Source organism: Salminus brasiliensis, chromosome 23, assembly GCF_030463535.1.
Source record: "Salminus brasiliensis chromosome 23, fSalBra1.hap2, whole genome shotgun sequence".
NCBI lineage: Eukaryota > Metazoa > Chordata > Actinopteri > Characiformes > Bryconidae > Salminus > Salminus brasiliensis.
This window is the reverse complement of record NC_132900.1, coordinates 22,804,546-22,829,873: the sequence shown is the minus strand read 5'-3', so window position 1 is coordinate 22,829,873 and position 25,328 is coordinate 22,804,546. Positions and strand designations below refer to the sequence as shown.

General features: G+C 37.8%; 1 protein-coding gene across 4 annotated transcripts in view; it reads left to right on the top strand.

The window, feature by feature from the left end:
* The window catches only part of urb1 (URB1 ribosome biogenesis homolog), a 42,851-nt gene that overhangs the window by 5,197 nt on the left and 12,326 nt on the right, over positions 1-25,328 (top strand). For 3 of the 4 annotated variants that reach the window (XM_072669349.1, XM_072669351.1, XM_072669350.1), the window contains 23 exons: positions 1,344-1,473; positions 2,043-2,139; positions 2,669-2,754; positions 2,876-3,001; positions 3,089-3,201; positions 4,347-4,542; positions 4,743-4,880; positions 5,228-5,377; positions 5,509-5,632; positions 5,725-5,847; positions 5,980-6,092; positions 9,075-9,194; positions 9,325-9,441; positions 9,533-9,671; positions 9,880-10,038; positions 10,367-10,566; positions 10,807-11,019; positions 11,384-11,560; positions 12,138-12,400; positions 14,101-14,395; positions 14,496-14,751; positions 14,864-15,068; positions 20,401-20,575. In XM_072669349.1, the coding sequence (XP_072525450.1) occupies positions 1,344-1,473; positions 2,043-2,139; positions 2,669-2,754; positions 2,876-3,001; positions 3,089-3,201; positions 4,347-4,542; positions 4,743-4,880; positions 5,228-5,377; positions 5,509-5,632; positions 5,725-5,847; positions 5,980-6,092; positions 9,075-9,194; positions 9,325-9,441; positions 9,533-9,671; positions 9,880-10,038; positions 10,367-10,566; positions 10,807-11,019; positions 11,384-11,560; positions 12,138-12,400; positions 14,101-14,395; positions 14,496-14,751; positions 14,864-15,068; positions 20,401-20,575 (3,715 nt within the window). The remainder of the gene's footprint in view (positions 1-1,343; positions 1,474-2,042; positions 2,140-2,668; positions 2,755-2,875; positions 3,002-3,088; positions 3,202-4,346; positions 4,543-4,742; positions 4,881-5,227; positions 5,378-5,508; positions 5,633-5,724; positions 5,848-5,979; positions 6,093-9,074; positions 9,195-9,324; positions 9,442-9,532; positions 9,672-9,879; positions 10,039-10,366; positions 10,567-10,806; positions 11,020-11,383; positions 11,561-12,137; positions 12,401-14,100; positions 14,396-14,495; positions 14,752-14,863; positions 15,069-20,400; positions 20,576-25,328) is intronic. The other variant, XM_072669352.1, reaches the window with a different exon arrangement.

Sequence of the window (25,328 nt, the reverse complement as noted above, 5' to 3'; positions counted from 1 at the left end):
TATCTGAGGCTGCCTTTGTTTCTTCTGGTACTGGAAATCTGCAGTGTGTGAAAGTCAAGACTAATTCAGTCAAGTGTCATCCTAAGAGAGACTCTTTGAGGAAGCTAAAGCTTGGATATAATCGGACCTTCCAGTAGGACAATGTTTCCAAGCATACCTCAAAATCCACCAAGGCTTTGGTTCTAGACAGGTCGTTACAGTTGCCTGACTTGAACCTCTACTAAGTACTAAAGATGTTTGTTAGGAAGGTGTTAAATAATTCTGAACATGTAGTTGTCATTAAATGTGGCAGTTTGTGTTGAATTTGTTGAAACCACTTGTGTTGAGCTAAATTGTTTGATTTGTTGCAAACAGTTGATTATCTGTAAATGTAGCTGTTAAACCTAATTGTCAAAAGTAATTTGAATGATTTTGAATGCAACCGTTTATGTATGCATGTGTTAAAAAAGTTAAGGGTTAGCAGTATGTAAATTGATTGAAGTGTCATCACCTCTGGGGATTGCTTGGGAGCACCCACACCTGTAAAGGTTGAGCTGTTCTCTTGTGGCTGAGTTTGAACACTGGCCAGCGTGTTCATGGCAAGGCGGTGTGACGTATCTGAGTTTGAGCAAGTCATGAGCCATTGTTTTTTGTTTTCATAAAAACAGAGGGGAAAAAAATCATCCATACAGAATTTCTTCAGGTCTTACTTTTCTCTTTGAGATTTTCCCACAGGTGTTCTGTAGATTTTAGATCTGTGCTACTTGCAGGCCACTTCAGCAATTAAGTATTTCTGGATGCTTTTTGATGTGTTCTCCTGCTGAAATACCCATGATTTCTGATGGAGGACTAGCTTTCTGACACTGGGCCCTACTTTGAGCTCAAAGTCTTTGGTATGCACACAGTCAAGGCATCCAGTGCCAGAAACAACAAAACGACCCCACATCTTTCACTTGCACTTTCACTTTCACGTCCATATTTGACCATAAGGAATGTGTAGTGTTGTGGGTGGGTTTTCACAGTCTCAGAATGTAATTCTACATTACATTTACATTTAAGGCATTTAGCAGACGCTCTTATCCAGAGTGACTTACAAAAGTATATAAATAGAAAAGCATTACATAATTCAAATCCAGTTATTTATTCCAATTTTAAAAAGATGCCAGTAATTTTAACTCCAGTTAATAGTTTTCCAGTTTTTAAGCAGTTTTTTTTTTTTGTTTTTTTGTCGTTCCAATGCGAATACCAAAGATTTTATTACAGGGATGCCAATATTTTTAGCCATGACTGTAGAACTGGAAGGTTTCACTATTATTTCATGAATCATTGGTGTTTAATAATTTTTATTGTTTTTGTCCATGCAGGTTTGTACGGCAGTGCCTCACCTTGCTGGCAGCAATGGTGTCCCAGGGTGCAAACTCTGCAAGGGAGGTCTTCTGCAGTTTGGTCTTCAGCAAACCTCTAAACAGCCTTGCTCGTCATAGAGATAAAAGTGTGAGGTTTTTACTTATTTTAAGTTTATCTAGGGTTTGTTTGTTTATGCGTTTAACTTTAACATTGTGGATACAATGTAATAAACACCTTTCTAGATCCATAAGAACCATCCAATTTAGCTTTGCCTGTCTGGCTATGTTACAAATAGAAAGTGATTCATTATGGCAGAGGTTTGAAAAATGTGTTATCAGTCAAAGCCATTTCAGAGAACTTCATTCTCCAGTGCATTAAGCAGGGTGAGGCCTCTGCTCCCAATAATCATCCCAATAAATCATTATTGATTTATTTTTTATTCTATTATGCTCTATTATATTTGCTCACTGCATGCTTTTTTTTGGACTGCACTTAGGTTTATATTGATTGACTCAAAGTAACGATGAACAAAGTCAGTTAAATTTCCAGAAGTAGCCATTTTTAATCCAGTGACCCATTGAAGATGAGACCTCTGTATCACTCTTTTGGTTTAAGAAAGAGCAACATCTCAGAATTCCTTTTTTAATCAGTGTAAAATTTACAAAGGCATTAATCGCACAATCTATATACATTTTTTTGTGTGTGTGAAACTAAAGGGCCGACCAGATGTACGCATGGCGTATGTCCAATTTGCTGTTTCTTTCCTGTTGTGCGGAGATGGCTCCCTTGTAGGTCAAATGCTGGATACCAAAGGTAATATTTACAAAAAAACTAAACAAATAAAGGTCTACAAAAAGGGCAATAGCCCCCAGCATATTTGGGTCTAGTTTTGACTGTTAAAGGGCATGCAAAGTGAACCCCCCATCCTCGAAGAGTGTGTGTATTTAAATTTACATAAATGTAATCCTGCGCTTCTTTGTTACATACAGATTTTGTGGTGATTAAGAAACCGTATAGGAATATTATAATTTTACTTGTTAGCCGGCAGTGAGGGTAAAGGCCTGTTGACCAGCAGGGGGTTGCTAGAAATTCCTTATAGTGCTTGTGTGCGTTTTATACATTTTCGTACATGGTATAGTCTATGTGCAAACTATGGAGGAAGACACTTGATCTGTCCTGATTAATGCCTATCATTTCAATATCGGTTTGATGGTAAAATAGCATTTTTGCATTTTTCATTTTCTAATATTGTTCAATCCAGTTTCTATTATAATTATGGGTGTTTTGTAACCATCCCTCTGAACTTCATGGATTCAAATGTTTTTGCTTTTTTGCTATTTAGATTTTCTGTCTGAAATCTTGAACACTGGATTAAAAGAAGACAGAATCTCAGTAGTCAGCCTTATTCTGTCCACCCTGCAGACTAAAGTGAGTCCTTTTACCAATCAAAAGTTTGTTGTCCAACATGAATGGTACATGTGTGTTTTTGTTTTGCTTTTTATTTTTTTAAACCTAATCTTTTTAACCTAACTTTTCTGTTGTCCACCAGGTTGTGCACAATCCAGCTATTAGCAAATCAAAGAAAGTACGTTTCTTCAGTGCTTCCACTCTGGCTCAGATTGCTTCTCTTTACAAATGGAATGGGATTGTGGATACCCTCACAGTACATAGTCAGGTAAAGTCTAAGGATCTAACAGTTAGTTTCCTTCTCTCTCTCAGTCATAAATGGTGGTGTTCTTTTTATTTGCCTTTGACTTAACAGGAGGGAGGTAAGCTTCTTGTGCGAGAGTTGGTTCATAACTTCCTTCTTGACCTTTGCTGCTCTCACAAACATGGTATCAGCTTTCATGACCCAAGTCTGGGGACAGCCATGAGGTAAGTGTGGACTAACATAATTGTGTTGGTTTTGTATCTTTTCTGAGAGCAGGATGTTCTGTCAGTGTAATGAAAAAATAGTTGTTAGTCAGCAGCTGCAGTGTGCAAGTGAACATTTTGATGTCTGTGGTTTTTAAAAAAGGTGTGTAATTTGAGACTGGGTTAGCTAGACGTTCCTGATTATACATTGCTGTCCACGGGCCGTTGGTTTAGTAATTGCTGTTGAGTCCAACAGCCTTTAATTTGAGCAGATAATGGCTTGTTTCAAACTGGCAGTTTCCCCCTAATAAACTAAGCTATGTTGCAGAATGTCCACTCAGTCTGACAAAAAGGGGCGTCAGGACCTTTATAGACACACGGTTAAATATCTTGTCTACAATAATCTTGTCTTAAGCTGTAGAATGCATAATTAGTTTTAATACAGGGTTGGTTCAAAATTCAGCACTTTTAATTGACTTTTTAACATGACATAATGTGTGGATTAATAGTAATTACTCTTAATCTTACAAGTAATCTTGCAACTATGCAGTTAAAATGTATGTAGATTATAAAAAGACAAAAGTATTTGTATAGTATTGTGTGTGTAATATATATATATATATATATATATATATATATATATATATATATATATATATATATATATATATATTCTACACCCAAAGAAAGTCAAATACACCACGTGTGATGGTGCTCGATATTTATAATTAAAATATTAATACATTAACAACTATAGAATATGCTGCAGTTTAACAATCATAAATTAAGTATTGGGAAAAAGTATTTGCAAATTTGGTCACATTTCCCCTAATTCTGGACGGATAAAAAAAATCCACCAAAACATGTCTGGCTGTCTGTAGGAAGTGAGTTAGGAAATGTGTAGTGCCACCTAGAATTTGTTTCATGCAATGCTTGCACATTTTAAAAGTGGGTATGAGGGGCAGGGGATCAGTCAGTTAGCCATTGAAAATTGGAGTAAACGATCTGATTGTTGTTGACTCAAAAATAGACTAAAACTACAAGCTTGCAAAAATGCTGCTACACAAGGTTGTGTGTGTGTGTTGTTTTCTATTTAATAATAATAATTATGCAACCCTAATTTTAGTATCCCTTTCATAAACATCACACTGTTCCCATGTTTTAAGGGCTGGAAATATTGTCTTGCTGCAGTTTGTGGTGGGTCTTAAGCAGGCCACAGAGGATGAGCTGGTGTCTGAGCTACTTGTCAGTATTCTAAAAAGCAGCCCTGATATATTACCTCGATACTTCAGAGAAACTCACTTGTCATTCACCCCACGCATGAAAGGAGCCTGGCTAGACAGTGTTGCACTGCTAAAGAAGGTGAGGTCCCACCAACCGGTTTACAGGGTGTTGGTATGCTGTAGTTGTAGTGTAGTGTCATTTACACTCTGTCTCTCCTGTCTCTGTCTCTCTCTTTCTCTCTCTGTCTCTGTCTGTCTGTCCCTCGCTCATTCTCTCTCTGTCTTTCGCTTGCTCTCTCTCTCTGTCTCTCTCTCACACCCTCACCTACACACTCTTAGATCTATCAAGCACAGCCAGAAGTATCCCAGGCATTCCAGTTGCAAGAGACAGTTTCTGCTCACAATTTGCTTAGCATGGTTCTGGTCACCTCCTTGCCTCCAGTCTGCAATAAGACATTCTTCACCCAAGGCTTCAAGGTAAAATAGCTTTAGTTGACATTTACTTTTCTTTAAATACATTGTCTGTCTTTTCACCCAAAGTGTGTTCATCTTTGCCAAATAAGTGACTACATAGGCAGGATCCCTGAATGTATATGTAATGTATCCTTCCTCCTCAACAATGTGAATGGTTGTAAACTAAATTGTATAAATATTAAATATGACATGTTAACTAATTTACATTTAGGTTAAAATATATAGTTTGCATGGTTTTGACTTGCTTTTCTTTTATTTTGACTTCAAATTCACACTGTTGGTTACTGACCGAAGTATCTGTAATGTTAATGACAGTTGTAATGTTAACTAATTGCCTTGATTTTGAACAGTTGCCCAGTATGATGGGGCAGCATGCTACTGTATCCATGCTAGCCTTTATCTTAAGGAGAGCTCAGAGGAATATGGAGAATAGGTTAGACGCATACAGTCCCACTACCATGGAGGAGTTTGTTCTGCTTTACAGAGAAGCATTAAGCAAGGTGAGAAGAGATGAAAAAAAAGAAAGTCACACATACAGCTTACAATCATGTTGGATATTTATCTTGAAAATCACATTAAAGGGAAGAATAGCAGGATGTTATCTTGAGGTTTCATTCTGCTGTTTTCACAGATTTTACCAGATGTCATGTCCATTGTGTCAATTTGGCAGTCATTGTCAAAGAAGAAGGAGGGTGATGCAAACACTAGTGCAACAGAATTAAAAGTGGGCAAAGAAGTTAAAACTGAAGATTATGGTAACAACATTATGATCTATATATTTTTTCCTTTCAAGTATTTATTCATGGTTATAAAAGTATTTATTAATGTAATATATTTAATGTGTCAGATGAGCAAAATTCAAAGGAGGTCCTGTTTAAGGCTCTACTGCTGCAAGTGTTGTGTTTGTACCAGAGGGTTGTACCGCACCTCATCAGCCAGAGCAGATTTGACTTCAGCAAACTGTTAAAAGGTAAAGCTGTTCTCTTGGTCTCTATAATGAATAAGCATTATATTTTACTTCCATACCTAGCATATTACCCTGTGATTAAAGCCTTGTAATAAAGTGCGCTGGTACTATGTTTGTTTTATTGACTGTATGCAGGCATTGTGTCCGAGAGGGGAATGGAGAATGACATCCCTCCTTTCTTGCAATGTGAGATCCTAAAGCTTGCGCTGGAGCTTCCTGCAAGCAGCTTCTCCTGGTTTCGACTCCAGGTCTGTTGATGGACAGAGAGATGTATAAGATACAGAGCTTGGCTTTGCTTTGTTTTCCTTATTGGCTTTTGTGGATCAAGGGTGTTGTCAGCTGTGTAATGTTTGCTTGTTTCTTAGTTTTGCTTTTAAGAAAAGTCAGGAAATCACATTGTAGGTTTTTTTTTAAAAGAATTTATTTGTATATTTATGGTGGAAAATAAGTATTTGGTCATCCACAAACAAGCAAGATTCCTGGCTCTCTCAGACCTGTAACAACTTTTTTAAGAAGCTGTTTTGTGCTCCACCTGTTACCTGTATTAATTGCACCTGTTTGACCCTTATTATCTGTATAAAAGACACCTGTCTACAGCCTTGAACAGTCAGGCTCCAAACTTAACCATGGCCAAAACCAAAGAGCTGTCGAAGGACACCAGGATGAAAATTGTAGACTTGCATCAGGCGCTGGAAAGAGTGAATCTACAATAGGCAAGCAGGTTGGTGTGAATAAATCAACTGTGGGAGCAATTGTTAAAAAAAAAAAAGGAAGACAAACAAAAATCCCAGAACTACACAGAGGGACCTGATGAATGACCTGTAAAGAGCTGGGACCAAAGTAACAAAGGCTACCATCAGTAACACACTACACCAAGAGGGACTCAAATCTTTCAGTGCCAGGCGTGTCCCCCTGCTTAAGCCATTACATCTCCAGGCCCGTCTAAAGTTTGCCAAAGAGCATATGGATGGTCCATAAGAGGATTGTGAGAATATCATGGTCAGATGAAACAAAAATAGAACTTTTTGGTAAAAAGTCAACTCGTTGTGTTTAGAAGAAGAAGAATGCTGAGTCCCAAGAACACCATACCTACTGTGAAGCATGGGGGTGGAAACATCATGCTTTGGGGCTGTTTTTCTGCAAAGGGGAAAGGACGACTGATCCGTATTAAGGGAAGAATGAACGGACCATGTATTGAGATTTTAAGCCAAAACCTCCTTACATCAGTGAGAGCATTGAAGATGGAACGTGGCTGGGTCTTCCAGCATGACCACGATCCCAAACACACCGCTCGGGCAACAAAGGAGTGGCTCTGTAAAAAAGCATTTCAAGGTCCTGGAGTGGCCCAGCCAGTCTCCAGACCTCAACCCCATAGAAAATTTGTGGGGGGGAGTTGAAAGTCTGTGTTGCCCAGCGACAGCCCCAAAACATCACTGCTCTAGAGGAAATCTGCATGGAGGAATGGGCCAAAATACCAGCTACAGTGTGTGCAAATCTGGAGAAGACTTACAGGAAACACTTGACCTCGGTCATTGCCAACAAGGTTATGTTACAAAGTATTGAGTTGAACTTTTGTTATTGACCAAATACTAAATTTTACATAATTTACAAATTCATTCTTTAAAAAAACTAAAATGTGATTTCCTGGATATTTTGTTTCTCATTTTGTCTGTCATAGTTGAAGTGTACCGATGATGAAAATGACAAACCTCTCTCATCTTTCTAAGCAGGAGAACTTATGCTGCTTATGCCCCACTGTACTTATGCTGCTAGTCAATGGTTAGAGGTTTATGCTACCATTTTTATAATCAGAAGTCAGAATGTACAAGCTGTGTAAAATGGAAACCACACAGCTTTCTAAGCAGCTTTCTGTACCTCTATCATGATTGACCTGGTTTCCAGCACCCTGGAATCTCACTAATCGTAAAAGGTTCAGAAAGAGATCTTTTGATACTGAGATCTTGCAGATACTCAGGAGTGAGGCTGTGTAGGGCTTTGTATACCATTTGAAGAATTATAGAGCCAGTACGGAATTTAACTGGAAGCCAATACAGTGCTCACAGCACAGCGACTGGGCTGATCTAATCAAATTTTCTAGTTTTAGTAAGGACCCTGGTTGCAGCATTTTGAACGAGTTGAAGGTAAATTGTGTAAAAAGTTTAAAAGTGAGTAAAAAGCTTTGAGGTAATAATGGCATGCACTTTTTTAAGGCATTTCTTATCCTGGCAATATGCAGATGACTGTACTAGTAACATTAGCTATATGTTTGTCAAATGATAGATCTGAAGAAATTGACACAAAGATTGTTAGATTCTTGTTGAATTAGGAATAACAAAGAAATGAGCCAGATATAACATCAAGTCTGATTAGTTTATTTCTTGCGGCTTTTGGAACCAAAAGGAGAACCTTTTGTTTTGTCACTTTTTAGAAGAGAAAAATTTATATCCAGCATTTCACATCTTTTACACTGTCCTCAATTTTCTTTAATCTAGATTTGTCATTAGGTTTGGCATATATACAGCAGTGTGTGGCAACATGTGTAACATTAACAACAGTGGTCACCATAATAAGGCTGTTCCTGTGATTCCAACACAGCCTTGATCAGAAAAGAAAGATTGTTTACTAAAGCTGTCTCAGTGCTGTGATTGGGTCTGAAGTCAGATTAAAATGTGTCAAATATGTGGTTCTTATGCAGTTCAGTATTGCAGGTTTTTCTGCAGGTACTTCTGGCTTGTAAAATGGCATTTGGAAAAATGTCTGCTAATGGAATGCTCAACTTACTGTTTAAACCACTGACTGTCCAGTTGCTGAAACCACATACAATGACCCTTTCATGCACTAATATTTGGTCCTTATGCTTAAAAAGCAGCAGGAAGTGATTTTTCTTCCCTTCAGCACCAGGGAAGCATTAGGACCCTTTATCTGTACCAAGTTACAAAAAGTTTAACAAAAAAGTTACATTTAAAATATTAAGGCTAAATATAAAAATACTAGCTGAATAAAATGGTACAGAAAATAAGTTGTTTAGATTGTGCTGCTGTTTTGTGTGTGTGTGTGTGTGTGTGTGTGTGTGATCGCTAGAATTCTTTTTATCAGCAAATTAGGACTACTTATCATGCTTTTATGTGTTTTTATTTTACTCCCTACACCCCACATCCCTATACTTGATCTCAAATCTTTTGTCTGCAATTATTCTATTCAGTGACTCTCCTTTTTCTCATTACATAAAGGATGTTGCCAATTCAGAACTGATACAAGGAGAAGGTTCAGTTTTCCATTTGTTATTGAAGATATTTATTAGCACTCGCAGCAGTCAGCTGAGGACCTTAACCAGGATGCTCATTCTTAAGGTGAGCATATGGGAGGTTAACCAAGCTATATGGTGTGATTTTATTGTTAACCAGTGGTGTTTTGATATATGAATGAATATTAAGTTTGTGTTTTTATTAGTTTATGGCTGTCTTGATGTTCTGTTGTCAGGTGCTGAGAGACTGCAGTGTGTTTGAGCACACCAGTAGAGAACTCGAACTGTGGGTGGATCACTTGCTGTCTTCAGAACCATTACAGCAGGAACAAGTCATCCAGTTTTTAGATCAGGTACTTCTGATCTGAATTGTTTTCAGTAATTACATGCCATTTATTTGTTCAACGTACACTTCATTTACCCTTCCTCTGAATGTGTTTACAGGTTTTGATGAGGGTGATGTGTAACCCCTATATTTACTTGGAGAAAGTTGCTGCTATGCTACAGGAGGCTGTGTGTCTGCAAACTGAAATGAGTGGGCAGGACCAAAAGGGATGCAACTTGCCTGTATCACACATCAGTGGTATGCCATCTTACACACTTGTAAATGTGCACTTGTTGTAGGTCAGGTCTAGCTTCAGAAAACATTTGTGTTCTCTTGTGCAGTATTATAGTTACTGTTTTTGTTTCCTGTTTGTTGACTAATCGTCAGCATAGTGGTGAACTTCATTGTTTGTAAACCTTTGTTCCCAGGCAGTTAAGGAGTGTTGATTTGCACTACTGTTTTACAGATAGACAAAGTTCATTTGCTGTCATTGAGGAGAGTGAAACCAGTCTTAAGGGGACATTTCTCATTGATGACATACTCCAGACATTCCCTTTCAGTGCTATTGTACCTGCTGTGCTGGAGGCGCGGAACAAACTGCTACTGAACTTTAGAGATGAGAATGGTGATGGACCTGATTGGAACTTTTCATGTTTCACTTATTCATATTTGTACAGGATTATGTTCAGCCTAAATAAATGTCATGTCCTAGTCCTCACTCCCATGAGCGTATGGTACATTTTTGGTTCAGTTTTTAGTTTTTCTCTTTAGTTTGTTTTTCTTTAAAAGTTCATGTTATGAACAGGGGTTTAATGATTTTAGCCCAACCCTCAACTGATTTAGTATGTCATTTACTTTAGTTAAGCACCTATGCCTATTCTACAGAGTTGCATAGTACTAAAATGGGCAAAATTGATAAAAAAAAATAATAAGATTGTGTTGCTGTTTTGCAGATGTTGTGTGCGAGTACATCTGTGCAGTGCTATGTCACATCCTTCATTACCAAAGGGATCCGCTAACTCTATGTCTGACTCTTAAGCACTATGATGATGAGCTTTTCTCTTCAGAGAATTCCAGGGTGCCTCATTCCTCTCTTATGCTGTTCTGTGTGTACTACTCTAAATGGCTTCCCCAACAGCCTCAGGAGACACAGGTTAAGTTTTATTTTATCTTTTTCTTTTTTTGTATTGATAGCAACTATTTGTGTGACTTTTACATTAGAAATGACCATCTCTGCTGCACGTGTACTACAACTGGTTGCTCAAGATTTAAGTTTTAACTCTAAGACTAAAACAAATTCTTTGGTTATTTGGTCCTAGATCCAATTGAGTCATGTCATGTCGGCCTTAACTTCTAAAAAGTGTTTTTCTTTTTATTTAATGCTCTCTTACAGTTTAGTTTGACACGTCCCACTGCTGCTCCAACTGCTTTGGACTTTTCTTCATTTCTAAAGACATGCTACAGTGAAGGACATCAAGCTTTTGTACAAGACTCATTTAGACCAGCTTTGGAGAAATATCTGTCTAGCCTTCAGCTTTCTCAGTTTACTGGGGCTGTCAATCAAGTCCTGCTGTACCTGAGATCAATTGTGGATGCTTTCAGCTCGGTATTCTTTTTTTATTATTATTATTATTATTATTATTATTGTTTTTTTATTTATTTATTTAATATATGATCCTTCCTGAAGTTAGACTAATCATCTAAGGTCCAACTATGCCTGTTTTGGAACAGAGTTAACAAATAATGCAATTTAATTTTAAGATACAACAAACATTTACACATACATATTTTACATATTTCATATAAATATTGAATAAGAATAAATATCATCTTAAATCTAAAAGGTGTGTGTGTGTGTGTGTGTGTGTATATACATACATACACATACACACACACACACTAACACACACACACGTTTAATCAGTAAAACTTTGTTATTGCCTTTTTTTCCCCCATGTCTGTTGATATAGCTCTCTAGAAGCCATGCAGCTGAGATGGTCAACTGTTTACTAGAGGTTCTAGGTGCTTTAGTTCTCAAACTGTATAACACAGCAGAAACACAAATCAATCAGCCTGAGGCTCAGGAGCCAGATGAGGTTTCTATAGAGATGAACCATGCAGCTGCCCAGGAAGTCAGCAAAGAGCAGGTTGGAGAATTTATCTCTCTTAGAGTTTACTTGAGAAAATGCATCACAACAAAAAAGAAACACGGCAAAGACAACACACTTAGTTTTTGTATTTCTTTGTTACACACTTGCACAACTAGACCAAGATTTCTTTGTTGCAGTAAGCAATTGTGGGCATGGAGGGCTGGTCCCCAGTAAATTAAGTTTAGTGAATTCTCTGCTTAAACATACCTATGCAACCTGTAAATTAATTGATCATTTGATTCTGTGTGTTTAAGCATGGAAATCGCCAAACTGTGCTGAGCACTGGCCTTCAAGAATGAGTATCATGCAGTGGGACTAATAAAGGATTTACTTATGTACAAAAAAAGATATGGAAAGGACAATTTTTCACCCACATGCATGTTGCAAATATTTAAGTTTAAGATTGTCTGTAAGCATTTGGTGACCCCATAATAGTTCGAGTAGTTTAAAGAGATTATTCACATTGACTACTTCAAACCCTGCCCTCCATTATTTAATGGTTTATTTTTGATTATTTCCAAATTCAGCCCAGAGACCTATATTAAAAAGGATTTTCACTGTGTTTTCTCTTCAGATTTTGCTTGTTGTGTTTAGGTCAGTGTTTAAGCACCCAGTTTTAGAGCAGTGGTTTCTGGCAGTGGAACTTGATGTTGTGCCACCCCATTCCCTTGAACAAGACTGCGTAAGACATCTGGGTGCCCAGCTGACAGAGTGTATCCTCAACCTACTGCAGTCGTCTGCTGAGAAGATCAGAGCCCTTCATGCCCTGGAAGTCATCAGTTCGTATCTTTCAGCCTCACAGCAGGCTCTCCTAAAAGAGCTGCATCACAGCACCAGGTACATTTCCAGCGCACCCAGTTATCAGGTGCTTTCTCTTGTTTACACTGTACACATGCCTCTCCTGACCAACTGCTAACACATACATGGATTGTTTATCAGTTAAAGATTGCTATAAATCCTGAAAGAACATTTAAAAAGAAAACACACTCCCATTTAATCAACCTTTGTGAAACTTTTATGATATACATGGAAATAAAAACTATGAAATGCAATACATAGGTTAGCCTATTTGTTTTTAGTTTTATCTTAATAAAAAAAAACAAGGGTTGTACCCCCTGCAATAGCCCACCTGAGAATAAAGAACAAGTAACATTAGTATACATAATATAAAGTATAAAGGTAAATCTATATGCTAATAACTGTAGTCATTAAATGAATTCATCCTACTGTTGCATTTATTATTACTACCTTATGTAGTTCCTGTTTTGAGATTAATCTGTGTGTGCATGCTTGCGGGAATGTGAGGAGGGGTGAATTGCATGAGTTAGATCTTGGTGCTGTCTTGCTACTTATCATGCCTAGTCACTATCGACTCAAGTAATTAGAAATATTGCATGTTCTAACAAGTCCTAGTGTTAGCAGTTAGAAATCTTAAACATGCGCAGTCCGCTTGGAGAAGTGCAGTTCAAGTGCTGCAGCATTGACGAAGTACTGTTATGGTAGGCCAGGTCAGTTTTTACAGTAAATACACTGCACTACATTGTCTGCCTTACACAGCGTGAAATGGTCCAACACTCGTACACCATTATCTTTTTTTTCGGCATTCATTTTTCTGCATCTACAAGGTGGAAGTGATGCGATAGCAGAGACATTTAAAATAGATGGGCTTTGGTGGCATTAATTAAACTAAATCTCAAGGCAAATTCTTTTTTGTAATCAAATTGTTTTAGTTACTCGAATAATAGTTTCAGCCCTAAAACACACAAAACAAACAACACTTTGTTTTGGATGTTGGATGGCTATTGATTGCTAGGTCATGAAGAGATAGGAAGACATTAAGATAGGATGACAAAAATTAATAATTATGACCCTGGGTACAGTTGCCACAAGGATATATATTTTTTTGTTTAATATGACTCAAGAGTCTGTTTAGAAGGAGGCAACATGTTAGAGCAGCTGCTCTAAATATGCAGTATGTAACCAATTTATTACATACTTCAAGTTCTTTTTAATGAACAAGGAGGATGGCAAAAGATACCGTAAATAAAAAAAAAAAGGCAAATGAAACCTCTAATGCATAATGTACTGATACATTATGATCCCTGCATAGATGTTAACTTTAACACTCTTTAAATGATTATTTCTGATTCTGTAATACCATTGAAAAACAAAGCTGGATGGGCAAGATCCCCAGCTCTTTAACAATGCTAATTAGCTACTTTAGTACCTGGCCTGTTTCTATACACAATTTCTTTTGGGCTTCTTGTAGGTCTTCACCTGTTTTATAAGTTGTTGTTAGTTCATTAGTTTTTGTCATATAGGTTTGGTAGAAAAGTAGCATTAATGTAAACATTATTCATGCTACATTCATAATTTTAAAATCTTGAAAACTTAATTAATCTGGTCGTCCATGTTATACACAAATCAAGATCAACCAAATAGAGCTTTGCTATTTTTGAGTCTAAACCTCAAATGCATGGAGTTGGCAAATATGCGTTGCTTGAGTTTCTGGTTTAAAAATAACTTGTTCCTTCTAGTTGCCTTAAAGAGGGCTCCTGGTCAGTCAAAGCCTTTTTGGCGCTGTATGAGTACATGGACCCATCTAGCGTGAAGGAGGTACTGTCTGCACTGCTTCTTCTACCCCAGAGCAGTCTACTGGTCGATGATGAAAAGCTCAGTGTGTATGGTCATGCTGTGCTTACACTACTCTCAAAGAGCTCAGCTCCACATGGAAAAGACATAACCCTCTGTCTGTCTTCTGCACACCTGCGTAGCCTAGCTGCTCTCCACACTTCCTGCCATTGTGCTCAACTGGAAGATGTTCTGCTGCAGGTGTGTATGGAAAATTATGCAAAAGCTCTTAAAACAGGACTTTGGAGCACTGCTGCCCTTACAGCTTCATAAACTTTTTTTTTTTTTTTTATCCCTTTAGGTCCTGCAGAGAGATCCTAGCAATGCTAAACTTGTCCCAACTGACGTTCTTGTCCATTGCCTCCAGCGGCTAACTAATCCAGAATTGGCGGCCCTGCTGGTGCAAAACTGTTCCACTCACTGCCTGAGCTTTGAGCTTTGGTGCCTGGAACAGAATGACCTTACATGCATCATAGCTCCAAACAGCAGCTTTCTCTGCCTCCTGACCAGCTACATACAACAAGCCACCACTCTTGATCCCTGCAGACCTAAAGACAGTCAGTATTTATGCTCTGAGAGAAGAGAGTACCTAAACATGCATATTTTTTCTGTAAAATATTTTTTCTATTATAAAACTTGATGGTTTATGCTATTTCCATTTCCATTTAGTTCAAACTGCAGTCCTGAAGATGTTGACCAAAACTTTGGTGGCAGAATTGTTGAGTGCAGTACTACAGATGGAAGCCAGTTTGTCGCTGGACCAATGCATGGAGATCTTTTCCAGCCTTATTCATCTGGAAGCTATGACTCCCACATTTAGCCAGCTCATTCATGACTTGCCAGCCCTGCTTAAGACGCCTGACGGTTATGAAAGGTAATTTTGTCTTAAAGCAGGGATATGCTCTTTACTTTCTGTTTATCTAGTCCAAGAATGGTTTAATTTATAGGGTAAGTGTCTCATTTAGATGTGTATGTTAGGGTTGGATAGTAAAATGATGCTGGGCATACAGGCAGATGGTGGTTGCTTTTAAGACACTTAAAATGTAAAATGACATTTGGGTTGTATCTGGCATATACAATTTGTAATTGTAAATAGGTGAGAACATTAAGATTTATTTGTATTGATGATTTTCTTTTGAAATTAACTGGAAACCGACCCATAAGTATGTTAAATTCTTGAGTTTTTTAAAGCCATATCAGTTTCTTAATATTTAGTTATGGCTACTGCAAATAATTGAATCAACTAAGCTCGTAAGTACATTTTTGATTATTCAAACAGTCTTAAGCTATAATATCCAACTATTTTCTTTTCTAACCTTATAAAACAATACTTTGACTGAAACATTTAATTTAACATCTCAGAAACTACTGCATTAAAGGAAGCTATACAAAGCTAGCATGACCTGTATTAAAGTGCAGCAATTGTCCCACACCACTTGTTTAGGTTTTATCATACACATAATTATTTATTTACACCTAAGGGGGCTCTTAATTTTCAGTAAAGGAAAAATACTATTAAATAATATACTTAAATAAATGTCAATAAAACCGTAAGTTTATTTTCTTTAAATAAACTGAAAGGTAGTAAAAGGATGAAATTATTTCAGCAATGAAAGCACTTAATATAAAATCTAAAAGATTCAACGGAAATGATACCAATGCCTAAACAATTACAAAGTAACACTGTAAAATATTGCAGAAACAAGCGAGTAAAGCCTTGCATCTTGTGACAACTCATTTGCAACATGTAATGTAAATTAATTTATATTCAAAATGTAAAAAAATGTATAGCTACTTAATGCCTAAAAATATAACTGGATACACCACATCAGATGCAAATGGAACATTATAAAAATGTTGCAAGCCATTTATCGATGGTCTCGACTTTCTATTGTAAATGTGAAAATATGGAATATTTTTGTTTGCTCTAGGATTTTTTTTTTTTCAGTTCTGGTGACATTGAGTGATTTAATTTACAGGACATTAACAATCCCAGTGGTATTTGATGTATCCCATATTACAGTTCGTACATACAATTCAACATGATCTTAATGCAGTTTGGGACACAGAATTGTTTCACTAAACCTTCTCTGTGGCATGATGAGCTACTCTAAAAGCACATGTTCTCCAACGACACTCTGACTACTCCGGCAGGTCTGACTATAACAGTCTAATTAAAAGGTGAGAGCCAGAAGGTAACACAGACATGTTAATAGAGTTTTGTTGTCAATACAGAATTTAACTGGGAGCCAGTGCAGTGCTTCTAGAACTGGACTGATCTGGTCATATTCTAGTTTTTGTAAGGATCCTGGCTTCAGTATTTTGAACTATCAACTGTATAGTTGAAGTTTACTGAGGTAACCATTGTGAAGAAGAAAGTTATGCCCGCATCAGATTCAAAACCCTGACTCTGGCCTACAAAGCCCAGAACGGACCAGCCCCGCCGTACTTTATGGCAATGGTCAAAAGCCGATCCACACCAAGAGCCCTTCGAGCTTCAAGTATGGCTCGACCCGCCATCCCTCAAAATCCACGGAAGACAAGCGTCCAGGCTTTTTTTGGTCCTGGCACCAAAGTGCTTCCCCTGACTATCCGAACGGCAAAGTCGCTCGCTGTCTTCAAATGCAGGCTGAAGACCCACCTATTCCGAGAATACTTGGGCGAATAGTGGAGTGGTCTCCTTACTGACTTGTGTTTAGTAGTGTCTAAACTTTAAACTTTAAATTTTTAGCCTAATCAAACTAGCTGAGATTTTTCTTGGGTAAATTGCAAGGCACTTTTGTAAGTCACTCTGGATAAGAGCATCTGCTAAATGCCTTAAATGTAAATGTGCGTGATATCCAGAGTTTTATGTCCTTTACACAGTCCTCAATTGTCTTTAATCTGAATTTATCGTCAGGTTTGGCTGATGTATAGAGCTGTGTCTCATCTGCATAACAATGGAAATTAATGTCTTTTCTGCTTATAACTGAGCCCAGTGGTAAGATGTATTATTATTACATCCCTAGTGAAGATTACAAACAATCTCCTTCTTGCCTATGATGGGGACCGAATCCAGATTGGAATTTCTCATACATGTCATTTTTACTCCGGTATAAGCAGAGTTGTTGGGCCATAACTTTTTCTAATATCTTGGATATAAATATTTTTTATGGTTTTGACTGCTAATTTCAAGGTTTTGGGTACATGCCCTAAGCTAAGGGATGCATTTACTATTGTTAAAAGAGGGCTGATTATAATTGGGAATATATCTTTTAGTTTTTTTTTTTTTTTTTTTAGTGTATAGGTTGTACAATTTGTTGAGGAAATATTTTTTTTTCTAGTTCTGGCTGTGGAAGTGGGTAGAAGACTTCCAGCCTTTGTTCTACAACTACACCAGGTGACGGCTATTATTGATTTAATAAGGGGGGGTTGGATTTGTTGTCGAATGTTTTCTATTTTATTACTAAAATAGACCAAATGTTTTAAGGTATGAGTTTGATCACTGTACCCTGGTGCAGCTTTTTTTGTCTTGTCATTTTACATTTAAGCAGTGCCACTTTGTCTAAGCTAGGTCAACGAGTATTCTCTAGATCGTTTGTTAATCTATCAAGCTCTGTTTGGTCTGACTGAGTGTATGCTTCGAAAGGTCTGGGAGGTGTTCAGTAAATTACTGAGCTTTGAGGTAGAATATTTAGATTATCAATGCGAACATTCAGGGTCAAGATTAAATCTAGGGTATGATTACAGTAATGTGTGGGTCCAGTTATGTTTTGAATGATGCCGACAGAATCTAAGATCGATGCAAACACCTTTGTTAATGGATCCTCTGCTTTTTTTTTTCAAACTGAATATTAAATTATATTACTATTTTAACTTTGTCACTGCACACTGCCAAGTCTGCAGCAAAATCACTAAATTCCTTTAAAAATTCTGAGTAGGGCCCTGAAGGCCTATAAATAGTTGTGTGAATGCATTTTTATTTGTGGCTGGATTTGATATATTAGTATTGAGAATTTTAAAAGAAGTGAAGGTGATGGTGTTTTTGAATAAAATCAAGTGTATTCTTGTAGATTATGCGTACTCCACCTCCTCTGCCTGATAATCTAGGGTTATGTACATAATTATAACCTGCGGGGGTGGCTTCATTTAGTACTAAATATTGATCAGGTCTAATCCAGGTTTCAGTGAGGCAGACATCTAATTTCTAATCCATATCTACTGTTCTACCGTTAAATAACTTATGTAAAAGACCAGTTCAGACACTTTCCACTAAAAAAAATAATTTAATCTCCCTAATTTAATGACATATCTGGGTGTTGATTTCCTTTTAATTACATATATCTCAACTATACACAAAATCTGCTCTAAAATCTGTTCTCATTGCACACAGAACGCCACAGATAATTACATCCATGCCATATGGCACTGCACACCCATTAAACACTCATTAAGTGCGTTTTGGTAGAGTCCTTGTGGCTACTGGCAGCATGAGGCTGTACCTGTAGCCCGTTCAGATTACACATGTAGTCCAGCGCCTTCAGGTTAACATGTGCTGTTGCAAGAAGGTTTCCTGTCCCTTAACACAGTCGCATGAGCATTGAGGAGGAGATACCAGGACATGGGATTGGTGGTGGATTAGTGACCGTCTTTGAAGACATGTTCTTGGAGGGTTGCACAAACCTCTGCATGATAGGCTATGGTACTTTGACTTGTCATAGTGTCAGGAATGTCATAAGAACCGATACTTTAGTACTAAGTCAATCCCAAAATTCTAAAAACATGGTGGTACTGAAAGTAACAAACTACTGCAGCCTTCATAGATACAAGAGACTGCTCTGGTGCAGGACCTTGGCCGACCTCATGTGGCCAGAGTGTGTAGGCAGTTCCTGGATGACCAAGGAATTGATGCCAATCATTGACCCTCATGTTCCCCAGACCCATCCAGTGAGACCAAACCTCTAGGACTGTACGTATCAGTGTATTTGACACTGCCAAGTAGTGCCACAAACTGTATAGGAGATGTTATCAGGAATGCATACAGGCATGTGGAGGCCATACACACTAGTGAGTGACCATGATGAAATTCACAAATTGGAGCAGCCTGTGATTACATGACACAACAGTTGCAGTTGATGGGTATGATAGTTTTGATGTTGGTGAGCATATTCCATTCAAATATAAGGTAATTTAGTTAATGTTTGTCGGTAATTACTAAATCTTCTTGGACTAATACTTTGTTCTTTAATTTCTACAATTTTGAAGATTAGACAGGCGAATTTGTAGAAGATATTGTGTACAGTAGTCACAAGGCCATGTAGCCAATAGCAGTCCAGCAAATGGCAAAAACATAATTGCATAGTTTGTCTATGTCGATTATCTAGTAATTCAAATTATATTTCAAACAAAATATCAGGCCAATGTTTTGGCTCTTTTATACCAAAAAGAAAATAAATAAATAAATTATAAACATTTTGACTAAAAAAATTAACAAAACCTTTATAGATGGTGTTTCTAAATGTAATTCCATAGGTGTATATATAGGTTTCACTGACCCCTAAACAATGCCTTGGATAATGAAGTATTGTATCATTCTCTAAATTTTCAATAGGTGAATTACAACCATAATTGTTTGGCACTGATGTCAGTTTTGAGTAATAGTGTCAAGTCAAGTGGGTTCTTATTGTCATTTCAACTACATACAGAGTACACAGTGAAATGAAACAACGTTCCTCTAGGACCATGGTGCAACATAGACACGGTGCATACAGAACACAAGTGCAACACAGTACAAGTGCACTGTAGTTGTAACTTTAACTTATGTTAAAAATTATGCATGTCTTGGTTCATTGCAGTTTTTTTGGTTTGTTTTTGTTTTTTGTTAGGGCCCCCCAATAATGAGACTGTGTATCTAAGCGGTCTTAGTCTTAGTCCAGCGGACTAAGGAGCAGTCATAGTCTTATTATAAAAAATTTTTTTTTAAAAAGCAATTGCACTTGAAGACTCTGTAAATAACCATAAGAACCAAGACGGGCATGATTTTAAACTTGAGGTACGGTTACAAAAAAAGCTTGCTCTCTCTAGGGTGGGTAGATGGCACCCCTTGACTGTTTACCCATGTGGTTGTCCTCCTTCACTGGGCATTACTTTATTGGGGGGGATTTTGGGAGAATTTGAGCTTTAAAAATAAATAAATAATAATTTTGCATATGATCTGTGTTGAACAGATGGCACCTAGCAGACTGCCTTACTGAGAAGCTAACCAGTACATCAGAGGAGCTTCACTGGAGGACATCTTTGCTCTCTGCTGCCTTCCACTGGCTTTCAACAACTTACAAAGAGCTGAAGAAGCCAGAGGTTAAAAAAGAAGAAGTCATGCTAAGGAGACTAAAAACATTGCTGGTATGTAGATAAAAATTTTTATTTATTTGTATAGTGCTTTTTCCAACTAGCATTGTCACAAGGGAGCTTTACAGGAATCCAGTAATAGGACAGGAAGCTGGTCTAATCAGTCTTCCATCAGTCAGGCAAGACAAGTTGGCACTCCGAGAAGGTAAGGAGAGAGGATTACTTTTAATTGGATTTATGGAGTACTGAGAATGTGAACATTATCGGTGTAGCGGATCTGACTAAAACAGCCTAAGTAAAAGGAGAGAGTTATTGCAAGCAAACAACAAAATGGCCGCACCAGCATCTCAGTTTACCATGATTTCCTATGTCCATGAACCCCTGGATCTGCAACATATTTATCTAAAATGGAACATTAATATTGGGAATATTTACAGGAAAAGGCTCTTCCCCTTTGTTGAAGCACTGGAACTGGGAAGCCATCATACTGTGATCTAAGTAATTGTGAAGGTTTGTAATCGGAAATGAGAGGTGGAGCTGAGCAGGTGATCAGGAGCGAGGCTGTGTAGGGCTTTAAACATCAATAGAAAAATGCCAAAACAGAATTTAACTGGATGCCAGTGTTATGCTGATAGAACTGGACTGATAAATTTTTGTGGCTGCAGCATTTTAAACAAGTTGAAGTTGAGTTGAATCATGCATTATAGCAGTCTAGCCTTGAGGTAGTAAAAGCATGTATTATTTATTTTTTGGCAATTCTAGCTTGGCAATGTTCCAAATATGTAGAAAAAGTAGAAAAGACCTAGTAATATATTTGGGTCAAATGATGGATCTGAATCAGTTATGACAAAGATATTTAGCTGCTGAACTAGGAGTAACAGAGAAATCAGCCAGATTTAACATTGTCTGATCATTTGCTTCTTGCAGCTTTTGGTCCCAAATAGAGATCCTCTCTTATGTAACGTTTCACGTCTTTTACACCGTCTTTGATTTTCTTTAAGTGTGTTCTCAGGTTTCCGAGAATGGTGTAAATAGTGGGGGGAGCGACTGTATGCCAAAAATGATGCCTGTATCCAAATTTTAACTGTAGATCTGACAATAATATTCCAGCTTGATTTAGGTGGCTGTACCGTAGAGATTGAAAGAGAAACTAAAGTGGTGGGAGCTGTGGCGGCAGATTCAACATCTTTAAAGTCATCTGAATGCAACCAGTATACAATAGGTTTTTCAGTATACAATAGGAAAATTAGCAGCCCAATAGTAAAAAAGAAAGTTGAACAGCGCCATACCCCCTAAGTGTTTGGGCTTTTGTAGAGTCACCTTTAAAGCCTGGGGACCTTCTTATTCCAGATAAATTCAGAAATTTTGCTGTCAAGGTTAATAATAGTATGTTCATTTTGTTTACATTGATGCACCCTGCTGAACATTGGGGGGGGGGTAATAATGTCCGATGTTGAAGGTTCTTGTTTTGTATAAGAAAAAAGTGGGAGGAAATTGTATCCGAGTAGATTGTGAAACCTTTCTTAAAAATACCCCCAGGTAGGTGAAACCATGGTAAGAGATCCTGAATGGCAGCCCAGACATGGTAAAACAATGAGTTGTAGGAGTTATTGGAAAAAGTTATAGCCTGATATTTTTTTTCTAAAGTCACTGATTGTCAAAGCAAGTATTTTATTTGCCTTATCCCCACTATCATACTCAAACACACCTTATGAGTTCACATTCACTGCGCCCATTAGCTTGATAGGATAGACTACTGCACATGTGCGCTAGCATAGCCTACAAGTTTGCCATAAACTTGTGATCTGCCTAGGAATGACTGTTCCTAAAAATGTGTGAACAAGCTGCGCTAGGAGACAAAACCTAAGCACCAACACCCTGCCAGTCTGCATCGTTAGATTTAGTTGCTACACATTTCTCGTCCTCACTAGATTGAATGTGTTTTTTTTGCTTGGAAACGGTGGTTTCTCAAAAGACTGCCTTCAGCAAACCATGTCGAATATCGGTTGCAATTAAAGACCTCTCAACAGTGAACTTTTCACAGTCTGCGAACTAACCTCCATGCTGAATATGAAGATTATAAAAACTTATTTTTATTTGAATGATTCAATTAAATAAGTAGAACAAGCTAGCACAATGCAACTTTTACAAACACATTCTGAAGGATGAAAAGTATTGTCTAATTATTGTTATTGGCAGAATAGAAATATTGATCCTTTATCATCGCATACCCCTTGTGTCTGGTGATGGGGAAGATGCAAGTTTATCTAGATGACAAGGGAGAGGCCTTGGGTGTAACATTTGTGTCAGTTTAAAAAAGAAAAAAAAACTTTTTGTACAAAGTCCTCATTAGACAAGAGGGAGAGTGTTGAAACGCCGGAGTGTGAGAGATGTAATGTGTCTAGCAAGGCGATTCTTAAGATGACTGGAGCATGATAGGAGATGGATATGAGCAGAATATTCAGCTCCTTGATCAAAGGTTTAAAAACTGTTTATTTAAATGCCAGACTATGGGATGAGTTTACTATTGTTTTGGGTATTTTTGATCACAGAGTTGGCTGATATTTAATTGAATCCATTTTTCCCTTAACCAGAGAAATGTTTTAATGCCACTTGTTGAAACACAGCCAAAGACATGCAGTCAACCCCTATGCTTAACAGTTGGAGAGGTGTTTTTCATAATTCTTTCCTCTGAACATATCTTTGCTTGTTGCAGACAGGGACATATTTATTTTAACTTGGCACAAGTTAAGTGACTGAGGTTCTTCAAAAGAACATCTAAACAAGCCAGATGCATTTTTGTCATGTGAAGTGATAAGGATGCAGGTAGGTTTCTCTAACAGCAGTCAAAAGGTGGATTTTATTTGCCTTCTTAACAATGCAAAAGAACAAAAGGTCTTCTTAGAATCATCTTTTTTTTTTTTCGTTGTCCATCATTCCTGTTAACTGCCATATCTTACCAAATGAAGAAACTGCTGCCTGTCTTTTATATAGCTATGGGATTCTTTAAGATGCTACCTAGCACTCAGAAATATAAAATAACTAATGCCTACAAAGCAGAACCAGGCTATAGCTGCCCATAGAAGCCCATAGCTGATGATTGCAAGGACAAGGTTTAAGGGGTCAGAGTATTTATCAAACTTTCAAATTGTCTTTGAAATCATCTGGCCTTTACTAACAAAGACTGGGAACAAGCCATAACCATGTCAAGCTAATTAAGATATGAAACCTTTAAATGTAAATTTTTTGTTTTATTTTTCTTCTTCTTAAACTTGCAGTTGTACAGCACTTCTGGGAATTATGGCAAGCTAATAGCTGCTTAGCTCAGAAGCTCTTGCAACATGCTCCTATTTTAAGCCCAAAATCACGATCACTTTTTTTTTTTTTTTTTCTATTTACACAAACAAGATATGGGAGGGCCTCTGATGGGGAAAACAACAGGATGTCAGTAGCGGTAATGCCTCAGAGCTGGAGAAAGCTAGCACAAACGCTTCCCAGCCAGCCTGGAGGAAATTCTTAATGAGCTAAGAGTTCCGCCAGGATACCATCTGCAATGGCACAGACATTAAAGACAAACTGAACAAAAGAATTGAGGAGGCCGAACAAAGAATTGACGCAGCAGAAACAAGGATACAAAACACAGAAGAGGTGGTTGAAGAAAAATATCAGAATATATTCAGGGTTCCTGAGGGGTCGGAAGAAAAGTTCCCTGACGTGTTGGACTTTTTAAAACATCTTCTAAAGTCGACCCTGGATCTGGATCCTTCTCTTGAGCTCCATAGAGCACTGGCACCTAAACCCTATGAATCTCCTGACAGGAATGTGACCGCATCAGAATCAGATTTATTGGCCAAGTATGTTCTCTCACACAAGGAATTTATTCCAGCTGTTAGTGTCTCTCTAGTGTTAACAATATACAGCTACTGTACTTATAATTTACAGACTATACACAATATACAGAGAGCACAGCATACATAGACTTTACGAGGACATTTCTATACAGTGTGTTTTACAGGGTTGTTCACAGAATAGCAGTATGCAACACTACAGATATTTCATTCTATATTTTCTAACTATGTAAATATTGTGCAACCACAGCAGTGTACACATGAAATAAGTAATGGTTCAGTAATGCAGTAACTGTAGGATAAGAGTGATGAGTTTATCAGTAGTATCTATGGCCTGTAGCTGATGGTGATCAGCTGTTGATGAAGATGATTGCCTGAGCGTAATAACTTGTCTGACAGTCCTAGTGGACATAGTTCTGTAGCGTCTGCCAGATGGGAGCAGCTAAAAGAGGTTGTGACCAGAGTTTGAAAGGATTTTCTCTGCCCGTTTTCTGGTTCTTGAGCAGTACAAGCCCTGAAAGGAGGGCAGAGAAGCAGCGATGATCCTCTCAGCTGTCCTCACTGTTCGCTGCAGTCTGTTTTGTGGCTGCTTCCAACCAGACAGTGATGGATGTACAAAAGATGGATTCAGTGACCCCAGTGTAGAACTGGCTCAAGTCAAGTAAAATGTATTTGTATTGCGCTTTTTACAATGGTTGTTACAAAGCAGCTTTAAAAAAACATGAAAAGACCCCCAGTGAGCAAGCCAACGACGACAGTGAAGAAAAAGCTGGTCGGACTGGTAGGTGGCAACTGGTCTGACGCAGGTAGAGGGGACCCCAGCGGGCAGTCTTCCAGTAGGTTGGGCTGGGTGGCCAATTATTCAAAGAAGGTAAAGAGACAGAGCTGTGTGAAGTTCCTTTCTGCTTTAGTGATCTGTTAAATGTTTGTAAAGATTGGAGCCAGTTGTACAGCACAGG